Genomic DNA, 10,820 nt, shown 5'->3' on the forward strand with positions numbered 1-10,820 from the left:
TTTGATCTTTAGCACATAAAAGGTTATATAGGGCCTGGGTCTACCAGGCCATTCCACCAACAGGGTCTCCATTATGATTCCTGCTGTATCTTGTTTCATCCAATACAGAGGCTGCTTCAGATCTGCCAGTACGTTTCTCCGATGACTCCATCCATGCAACAACACTGGTTATGTGACCACTGACATGAGGCAGACATTCCCAGGACAGTATTGATGATGGCTGGGGCATCATCACACCACCCTGCCACTTAGGTTGCTTGAAAGAGAGAGGGGAACCAATGCCAAACTGCTTCTGCAGGAAAGTTTGCCAAGAGCAATCAGAGTCATGGAAACACCACGGTCATCCACGTCACACGACACGGCACAGAGCAAACAGGCCCTTCTCCACCTTCAACAGAGGACATTGCTCTAAGAGTTCTCTAAAAATCCTCGCAATGTTTTGAGGTTTTAGACTATTTTTCCTAGAAGGAAAAGGGGAGTGTGGCTCTAATGAAGGGCAAGCCTCGAGGCGGGTTTATCGGTATTGATCAAGGTAAGGTTCACAATAAAATTATCAGGACAAATACTTGCTGAGGTTAAAAGTAGATATCTAAAGCATAGTTGATTGCTTTCCCAAAACTATAGAGCTCTCAGCACACTAAGTTATTAATAAACAGAGATAAGAACATGGTATAAAGAGCCATCAGGGCTCGCACACTCCATGGACTGCAAGATGGCAAAGTTCATAATCACTGCAGGTGAGTTGTTCCTTCACGTCAACGTGTTCATGTATCAGTGAATTCCTACAAAACAGGAATTAGAGAAATTGGACAGGGACATTGGAAATTGGACATTGGACATTGAAGTTCTGATTCTGGAAATCTGGAACTAAAAAGCCAGAACTAGGAGTGGTGATCACAGAACCACAGTCTTGTCCCTAACTGAGGTGGACAAGGTTCTCCCTGGGCTGAACAGTCGGAATGCAGAGTCACTGTTTCCCCTGACTGGGGTTATCTGCAATCTGTAGTCACTGTCTCAAATTGAGGGGTTACCAATCAGACCAGAGATGGGAAGAAATTTCTTCACGCAGGGGTTGGTGAATCATTGAAGTTCTCCACCTGATCTGTGGGAGTTCAGTTGTTGGAGATATCTGAGACATTGAGTGGTTGATTTCCAGATGGTGAGGTGATTGAGGGAGACGGAGATAGTGTAGGAAGGTGGTACTGAGGTAGAAGACTATTTATGACTTTGTTGAATGGGGTAGCAGGGACTAGGGGCTGAATGGCCCACTCCGTTCCTATTCCTTGATTCCCAACATCACAATTGCTCAGTAAATATGAGTCAGAGGGATCTTCATCTCTCAGTGAGAAGCAGCTGATAGAGACACTACCCAACCTCACATCAGAGACACCAGTTCGATCCTGACCTCAGGCGCTGTCTGTGTGGAGTTTGCATGTACTCCCTGTAGCTCAATGGGTTTCCTTTCAGTGCACCTGTTTCCTCCCACATATCAAAGATGTGTGTGTTGGTGGGTAAATTGCCCTGAGTGTGTAGGTGAGGGATAGAATCTGGGGGGGGGGGGGTGTGAGAGGGTGTGGAGAATAAGCAAAAGAGATCAGTGTCGGATTGGTGTTGATGAGTAGCTGAAGGCCAGCACTGATTCAGTGGGCTGAAGGGCCTTTTTCTGTGCCTCACCTGTCTCAGACTCTATGGATCTATGAGCAGCTGAGAGCTGATGGTTCTGTGCCGAGTTTCGAGGCGTAATCATCGATGGGCTGTAAATACTGGGCTTGTCAGTGAGTCCCCGATCTTCTGAATGAACGAACAGACAAATCCAATCAGAGCTCACCGTGAGATCTTTCAGCAGTTCTGAGTAACTGAAAGGTTAGGGACGGGAGCACCTCACCATCACAACCCAGGTCAGGGAGCTGAGATCCCGGAGCTCAGCCTGTACTTGGGAAAAGAGCAACAGCCCTGAACGTTCAGGAGGGACCGGATCGTCACTCAGACACTGACCCTGTGTTCTCTCTTACAGCGGTGGTCTTGCTGGCCTGCCTGCAACTGGGTGAGTCTCTGTGCATCTCCATCTTTGCTTCACTTTGTCTGCTGGGTCGCGGCGTTCTCCTCACTCCTGTGTCTCGCCCGCAGGCTCCGCCTACAGACTGGCATGTTACTTTGCCAACTGGGCTCAGTACCGACCCGGAGTGGCGAAATACGTCCCCGATGACATCGACCCCTGTATGTGCACCCACCTGATCTACGCCTTTGCCGTAATGAGCAACAACAAGATCGTCACCTACGAGTGGAACGACGTGACCCTCTACCACTCGTTCAACGCGCTGAAGACCAGGTACGGCGGGTGGTAACTGACCTCCCGGCCCAGCACCCAGGTTTTGTGCTTCCATTTCCAGTGGGTTGTGCAGTGTCTCACATTTCCAGTGTCCCAGGTTTGATCTTGACCTCGACTGCTGTCTGTGTGGAGTTTGCATGCTCTATCTGTAACTATGTGGGCTTCTCCAGGGTGCTTCCATTTAATCCCACAAACCACAGAGATAAAGATAAAGATTAAAAGTAAGTTTTATTTGTCACATCTACATCGAAACGTAGAGTGAAATTTGTTGTAGATCACAGTGTGAAAGGCTCCCTCTGGTCAGCCTGATCCTCCTGGATCCTCCACCGGTCGGAGGCATCCATCAGGGAACATCGGGGACAGACACGTCCGTGACTCTGGGGAACCAGAGGGACGCAGTGAGCCCTGTGCAGGTTCAGTGGGGAAGGTTCACTGGTGAAAGCCCAGCCTGTGTTATGTGGAAAAGGTATGTAAACCATGTGAAATCCCTGGAATGTATCCTCTGGGAATGCGGGCAAGAGGGAAATGTCACTGTGCTGTCACAGTGTGGATTTTGTAAAGAAATGGAATGAGGACTCATATTGTGAATGATGACAGAATGACAGGAGAGCAAGAGTGAAAGCGAGAGAGAGGTAGAGAGAGAAGGAGGAGAGAGGCAGGAGGGAGAAAGAGAGGAGGAGAGATAGAGAGGAGAGAGAGAGAGGAGAGGAGAGAGAAGAGAGAGAAAGGAAAGAGAAGAACTCAGCATGTCAGGCAGCATCTATGGAGAGGAATAAAGAACTGATGTTTTGTGTTGGCACCTTAATAGGTTGTGATGAAATTCTGAAAGACAGAAAGAGAGAGACAGAGAGAACAAGAGAGAGATAGCAAGAGAGAGAGAGAATGAGAGAGAGAGAGGGGGGGGGAGAGAGAAAGGGACACAGGGACGGATATGTTAGGCCTCAGGGCCTGTTACAGTGCTGTATAACTGTGTGTGCCTGTGAGTGACAGAGGGAGAAACAGACAGACCAAGATGGACGAAAAGATAGAGAGCAAGGCAGAGAAAGAGAATGAGAGAGACAGAGAGAGGGAGAGAGACAGAGAGACAAGTAGAGGCAATGAAAGCTTGAGACAGAGAGAGAACAAAATAGAGAGGAATAGAGAGAGGGTGAGATCACTGGAGTCTTGAGCAGCATGCTAGAAGAACTCAGCACGTCAGGCAGCATCTATGGAGGGGTGTAAACAGTTATTATTTCAGACCAAGACCATTCTGGTGAACTGATCCCAACTCTAAACCCAAGGGCAATGTACAGCCATTACTCTATGGCACCGTTAACTTGGAACTGGGGGCGAATTCTTGGGCACTGGGATATTTTAATTTCAGGAATGATTCTCCAACAATCTGCTTAATCTTCAACAGGAACAAAAACTTGAAAACCCTGCTGTCTGTCGGAGGCTGGAACTTTGGAACTCAACAGTAAGTGTGAACACATTTTGTTTCGTTTTTGTCTGAGTCACGAGATGAGGACAGTTGTTGTTCGCATTGGGAAGTGTGACCAAGCTAGGAGTGAACAGTCAGCCCGTCACGGTCATCAGAGATGGTTTTCCTCCCTCAGGTTCAGCACCATGGTGTCCACACATGAAAACCGTCAGACCTTCATAACGTCCGCCATCAGCTTCCTCCGAAAGTATGGCTTTGATGGTTTGGACATCGATTGGGAATATCCTGGATCGAGGGGAAGTCCTCCACAAGACAAGCATCTCTTCACCGTGCTAACTCAGGTGAGGTAGAGCGTAGCTGATGGAAGAGTTTCCCCTCCTGAATGACCCAGATCACTGTCACCGGCAGACAAAGTTAGGAACGGATACATGAAACTCAGGGGCAACTTTATTACACGGAGAGTGGTAGATAAATTGTGAAACGAGCTGCCAGAGGAAGAGGTTGAGGGAGGTATAAGATGGATAAATATAAAGATTAGTTTTATTTGTCACACGTACACTGAAACATGCAGTGAGATACATTGCTTTGCATCAAATACATGGTAGCCTAGTGGTTAACACAATGCTTTACAGTAGCAGCAACCCGGGTTCAATATTCGCCGCAGTCTATAAGGAGTTTGTACGTTCTCCCCATGGCCATGTGGGTTTCCTCCGGGTGCTCCAGTTTCCTACCGGTTGGTAGGTTCATTAGGCATTGTAAACTGTCCCATGATTAGAACATTAAACATAGAAATTTACAGCACATGACAGGCCCTTCGGCCCACAACGTTGTGCCAACCATGTAACCAAGCAATTCCGTGATTAGGCTAGGGTTAAATCAACGGATTCTGCGTGGCATGTTTCGAAGGGCCTGTTCCACATTGTATCCCAATAAATAAACAAACAAACAAACAAATAAATAAATAAAACAAGGTAGCGAGAATTGTGCTGGGACCACGCTTCTGGCACCAACATAGCATGCCCACAACTCACTAACCCCAACAGTGAGAATCTGGGAGGAAACCTGGAGCACCCTGAGGAAGCCTACACAGTCACGGGAAGAATGTTCAGACTCCTTACAGACGGTGGCGGGAATTAAACCCTGATGGGTGATAGCCAGTGCTGTAAGACGATGTGTTAACCAGTACAGTACAGAGCCACCCTGACTTCTAAAAGTCATTGGATCAGAAAGGTTTCGTGAGATAGTGGCTCAGTGATGGCAAATGTGTCTTGCCTGGATGCCTGGATGGGGCATCTTTACTAGTACAGACCAGTTGGGGCTGTTTCAGAGCTGAATTTCTCTCTCTCTCTCCCTCCCTCTCTCTCCCTCTCTCTCTCTCCTTCCCTCTCTCCATCTCTCTTTCCCCCCTCTCTCTCTCTCCCTCTCTCCCTCCCTCCCTCTCTCTCTCCTTCCCTCTCTCCCTCCCCCTCTCCATCTGTCTCTCCCCTCTGTCTCTCTCTCTCTCTCTCCCTCTCGCCATCTCCCTCTCTCTCTCTCTCTCTCTCTCTCCATCTCTCTCCCCTCCCCTCTCTCTCTCTCTCATCTCTCTCATCCCTTTCCCAGACTCTGTTGTGATGTGAGTTACCGGGGGAACTGACGTCCATCTCTGTGTTTCAGGAGCTGGTCTCAGCCTTCGAGGCCGAGGGGAAGAGCACAGGGAGGCCGCGGCTCCTGCTCTCGGCGGCCGTGGCTGCCGGCAGACCCACCATCGAGACGGCCTACGAGATCCCTCAGCTGGGACAGTGAGTGTTGGAGCAGGTCGGAGTGGTCCTGGTCGGGGGTGATGGGGGTGTTTTCGGGTGGGGACACAGAAGCTGATGGTTCTTCAGGCTTCACCTCAGTGCCTAGATTCCCATGGAAGCCCACCTTTCCTTCCCCGGAGAGCACTGGCACCGTAACCACCCACAATGCCACACTCTTGGGACGTTGGGCTGATGTTACAACTGGATGATTGTCGGGTCTGTTGGATATTTTTCCCACAGATTCCTAACCTATTCACATTTTTGGATGATAACCTATCTTCCTGTGAACCCAGAGTTTCAAGGGTCTGGTCAAGTTCAAGGGGGTATGGAAGCCAAGACCCCAATGGGTTTCAAGGAGCTTCAGAATCGGAGTCTCAGTAGGTTTCAGGAGGGGTGGGAACCAAAGGGTGGGTTTCAGGAGTGACATCTCCTGTGATTGAGATGTTAAACCATCAGGATTTATGAATAACAGATTACCGAAGCTTAACTGTGCAAAGTATCTGTAGCAAGTTCTAATTCAAGCTTAGGTTCATTGTCACGGGCATTCACACACCCAGGGTATAAACATCATGGAAATAAGCATTATTTAACATTACAAACATGAAAAATATTATCTTCAATTAAGATAAATTAGACAACAAGCAACTTGCGCAACAAAATAAACAAGCTAACACTAATGCAAGGGTGAAGAGGAAGAGGGAAACGTAGTCAGGGTTAGTGTTAGGGTTTTTTCAGGTCAGTTCAAGAAACTGAAGGTGGTGAGGAGGAAGCTGTCTTTGAACCTGGTGGTGTAGGTCGTCAGGCTCCTGGACCTCCTGCCTGACGATAGCATCGAAGAGGTTATAGCCCGGACGGTGTGGAGGTGTGGTGTTCCTGATGATGGATGTCACCTTCCCGAGACATGGCCTCCTTAGATATCCACAATGGTGGGGTGAGCCATCCCCATGATGGATGTGGCTGAGTGGCCTCTTGCCATCCTGTGCAATGGAGTTCCCCCAACTTAGTCCATGATGGAACCAGTTAGAGCACTCTCCCAGCAGTACCTCACAGCTCCAGGTTCCATCCTGACATCTGGGGGCCGTCTGAATGTGGAGTTCGCATGTTCTTTCTGTTAATGTGGGGGTTTCCTCTGAGTTCTCCAGGTACCACCCACATCCCAATTTTGGACAGCTCAGTCAGTGAACTGGCCACTTAGCACTGACCCTTGTGTTGATTGGTGATCCGAGACTAGAAGGGGTGGACCCTTGTGTTGATTGGTGATCTGAGACTAGAAGGGGTGGACCCTTGTGTTGATTGGTAATCTGAGACTAGAAGGGGTGGACCCTTGTGTTGATTGGTGATCTGAGACTAGAAGGGGTGGACCCTTGTGTTGATTGGTGATCTGAGACTAGAAGGGGTGGACCCTTGTGTTGATTGGTGATCTGAGACTAGAAGGGGTGGACCCTTGTGTTGATTGGTGATCTGAGACTAGAAGGGGTGGACCCTTGTGTTGATTGGTGATCTGAGACTAGAAGGGGTGGACCCTTGTGTTGATTGGTGATCTGAGACTAGAAGGGGTAGACCCTTGTGTTGATTGGTGATCTGAGACTAGAAGGGGTGGACCCTTTTGTTGGTGGGCAAGTATAAAGGAGAATGACAGTAATGGGAATCCTCTCAGAGCCATCATACACTAGATGCACAAAATTGCCTCATTCTCTTCAGAAACATGGAAAACACACGGGTTCTGATGTCTGATGAGGAGAAGAGTAAATACATGTTTGACCAAGTGATATCTCAGTGTTTCTCACTGAGCTTCCCTCTTACAGAACTCTGGACTTTTTCAACGTGATGACGTATGATTTCTATGGATCCTGGAACCCGTTCACCGGGGAGAACAGTCCTCTCTACGCACTCCCTAATGCCCGAGGCAACAACAAGTTCTTCAATGTGGTTCGTCTTCTTCACTGTGGCTTCATTCAGTCAGCCTTCCATCAGATGCTGTAGCCATCCATGACCTCCTCTCCCCTTCTCCCTATCTGCCCCCCTATTTCACCCCATCTCATCTGCCCAACTCCCCGTCTTTTTCCATATCCTCCCTGTCTCCCTATCCTCTTCTCATCTCCTCATCTTGCTCCCTGTCCTCCCCATCTCCCCATAATTTTCCCTGTCCTCTCTGTCTCTTATCCTCCTCCCATCTCCCCATTTCTCTCCCCATCTCCCTGTCTCTCTCCATGTCTCCATGTTTTCTCCCCGTCTCCCCGTCTTGCATCCCCCGTCTCTCTCCCCATCTCCCCATCTCAGCCCCTCCTCCCTGTTACTCTCCCTATCTCCCGTCTCTCTTTCCCAGTCTGCCTGTCTCACTCTTCAGGGCTGATGCCAGGATGTTGGGTCAGCCTTGGGCAGATGCTGGACTGTTACTGGGCTGTCCCCAGTAGCCAGCAGGACTCGGGCGCGCTGTGATCTGTGATCCCGGGGGTACGCAGCACGGGAGTGTCCCAGGACACTCACCTCCCCTTCCTATCCGCAGGACTACACCATCAAATACTGGAAGGATAACGGTGCTCCGGCCGAGAAGATCAACGTCGGATTCCCTGCCTACGGACGCAGCTTCACGCTCCAAACGTCCAGCACGGCGGTGGGAGCCCCGTCTGTGGGCCAGGGGCCAGAGGGTCACTACACCCAGGAAGCCGGCTTCATGGCCTACTTTGAGGTATTTATCAACCTGCAGCCTCACCGTGTCCAGATGCCTAAAACCACACCTCCTCAGTGAGGGAGATGGGGCACCATAATCCCCTGCATCACAGGCAGGTGGGGGGGGGCACACAGCGTGGAGTGGGCGGGCACTGTTGATTATTATGAGAAAGCAGTGGTTGGGGGAATGTGTTAGTTCAGCCTTGTGGACAGACCAGTGCTCCTCTCACTGCACCCTGCCACTGCTCTCGAACTTAACATAGAGCACAGGACAGTACAGCACAGTGCAGGCCTTTCAGCCCATCTTTTAGCTGTGCCATCCTTTTAGGCTACTCTAAGATCAATCTAAACCTTCTGTCCTACATATCCCTTCATTTTCATCATCCATGTGCCTATCTGAGAGTTTCTTAAATGGCCCCAATGTATCTCCCTCCACCACAATCCCGGGCAGGGCATTCTATGCACCCAGCACTCTCTGTGTGAAAAACCTACCCCTGACATCCCCTCTATACTTTCCTCCAATCACCTTAAAACTATGCCCCTTGCATTGGCCATTTCCACCCTGGGAAATTTCTCCCACAGTCTTGACTCCACCATGTACCGGTTCTTCCTGTTAGTTTTGGTCTTGCCTCCAGATGAGGAGAAACCTCCTCGTCCCAGCCCGCCTCTGCCTTGAAGTTGTCTCTTTCTATACCGTAATAGTTCAAAGTAACGTGCGTAAGGGGGAAAGGCTTGTGTTTCCATAGCAACATCCCGACCTCGGGCCCTCTCCATTGTAGTGCTTCTGTAACTGTGACAGCCGGTGTGGGCACAGCAAGATCCCACAAACCTCAATGTGACACAGAGCAGGTAACACCCCAGCGTTTCCAGACACACTCAGGGAGTTCAAGGTGAAGCAGATAAACTTGGAATTCCTGCATTTAATCATGTCCACCGTACTGAGTGAGAATTTCCTGAAATTCCTTGGCATTTCACAGTAGGGAATCTACCCCCGAATCTCTGCCAGATTAAACCCAGTCAAAGGGAGTCCCTCTCCCCGGTTCAGTGGAGTGAACAAGGGGCCAGAGTTACCATGTGTTTGCTTTGTACTAACTGAGTTTAATTGGGTAAACTTACTGTATTTGGCTAAAAACTAGTTTTTTGTTGACATTGATTGTTTAATGATCTGATTGTTTTTGATTATTTCTGATATTAAAGACGTTGAGGAACACGTAAGACCTTTGAGATCTTTGACAGTCGATTAACAACAGGGACTCACTCGGCTGAGGGGCCAAATTTCCATCAGTATTTCTGTACCCTGATGTTGTTCCGGTTTCCCATTCCTGACGTCTCCTAACTGTCTCATTGTTAAAAGCCCTTTGGCCCGACTCATCCATGCCGACTCTGTTGTCCAGTAAGCTGGGCACACCTGCCCGTGACTGGTCTGTAGCCCTCTAAACTCTGTTATGTTTTATAACTCGAAAACATAAAATGAATCAAAAGAAAAACGCGGAGCCAAGAATATCATGTCCTTAGTTCGTTCAAGCAACACACAAAAAGCTGGTGGAACGCAGCAGGCCAGGCAGCATCTACAGGAAGAAGCACTATCGACGTTTCGGGCCAAGACCGTCCTGACGAAGGACTTCACGTACTTTTATATGTAACCCATAATGAATTATTTAAAGAAACAAGAATGTTTAATCAAACAATAGATTTACAATATTACTGAAATATTGATTATACAACACTCTCCTCTCCATGTACTGCAGGTGCCTAGACGCTTTTAAACAATAGATTTATAATATTGATTATACAACACTCTCCCCTCCATGTACTGCATGTGCCTAGACGCTTTTAAACAATAGATTTAAAATGTTACTGAAATATTGATTATACAACACTCTCCTCTCCATGTACTGCACGTGCCTAGATGCTTTTAAACATTGCTAATCATTCCTTCTTTCTTTCAACAGATCTGCCTCTTCTTAAATGGTGCTACGCAGAAATGGGACGCTCCCCAGATGGTCCCATACGCCTACAAGGGAAAGGATTGGGTTGGATATGATAACCCAAAGAGTTATGAAATCAAGGTCAGGTCTTGTTACTGCTGCTGGCTCAGTTCTGTGAACCCAAGAGATTCACAGAACTGACTCTATATTTCCTGATCATTAAAGGCACATATACCTGGGAATCTATAAGAAATCAAAGAGTCAGAGTCTTCCAACATGAAATCTGGCCCTTCAGCCCAACTCAACTATGCTGACCCACCTGACTAGTTCCATCGGTCCGCGTTTGGTCCATATTGTCCCTGAACATTTTCTGTCCAGGTACCTGTCCAAATGTGTTTTAAATGTTGTTACTGAGTTTACCTCCGTCACTTTCACTAGCAGCTCATTCCAGACTCCCTCCAAACTGTGTGTGTAAAAAATACCCCTCAGGTTCTCTGTAAATCTCTCCCCTCTCTCCTTAAACCCTTACCCTCTAATTTTAGACTCCGCTAATCTGGGGAAAAGACCGTGGCCCTCACGACCCTTGTGAGCTACACCTCTCACGATTTTATAAACTTCAATAAGGTCACCCCTCAGCCTCCAACACTCCAGGGAGTCCAGTCCTGGTCAGTCTGGTCTCTCGCACTCTAGCA

At 48.5% G+C, this 10,820-nt stretch overlaps 1 protein-coding gene across 1 annotated transcript in view; it reads left to right on the top strand.

Moving 5' to 3' along the window:
* The first annotated feature begins 670 nt into the window (after window positions 1-670).
* Window positions 671-10,820, top strand: part of LOC140717347 (acidic mammalian chitinase-like) — an 18,711-nt gene continuing 8,561 nt past the window's right edge. Inside the window, exons 1-9 of the mRNA XM_073030848.1 lie at window positions 671-737; window positions 2,015-2,044; window positions 2,128-2,329; window positions 3,729-3,785; window positions 3,925-4,090; window positions 5,406-5,530; window positions 7,336-7,459; window positions 8,037-8,219; window positions 10,153-10,269. Of these exons, the coding sequence (XP_072886949.1) occupies window positions 701-737; window positions 2,015-2,044; window positions 2,128-2,329; window positions 3,729-3,785; window positions 3,925-4,090; window positions 5,406-5,530; window positions 7,336-7,459; window positions 8,037-8,219; window positions 10,153-10,269 (1,041 nt within the window). The 5' untranslated portion in view covers window positions 671-700. The remainder of the gene's footprint in view (window positions 738-2,014; window positions 2,045-2,127; window positions 2,330-3,728; window positions 3,786-3,924; window positions 4,091-5,405; window positions 5,531-7,335; window positions 7,460-8,036; window positions 8,220-10,152; window positions 10,270-10,820) is intronic.

The sequence above is a fragment of the Hemitrygon akajei genome, chromosome 27, assembly GCF_048418815.1.
Source record: "Hemitrygon akajei chromosome 27, sHemAka1.3, whole genome shotgun sequence".
NCBI classification, from domain to species: Eukaryota; Metazoa; Chordata; class Chondrichthyes; order Myliobatiformes; family Dasyatidae; genus Hemitrygon; species Hemitrygon akajei.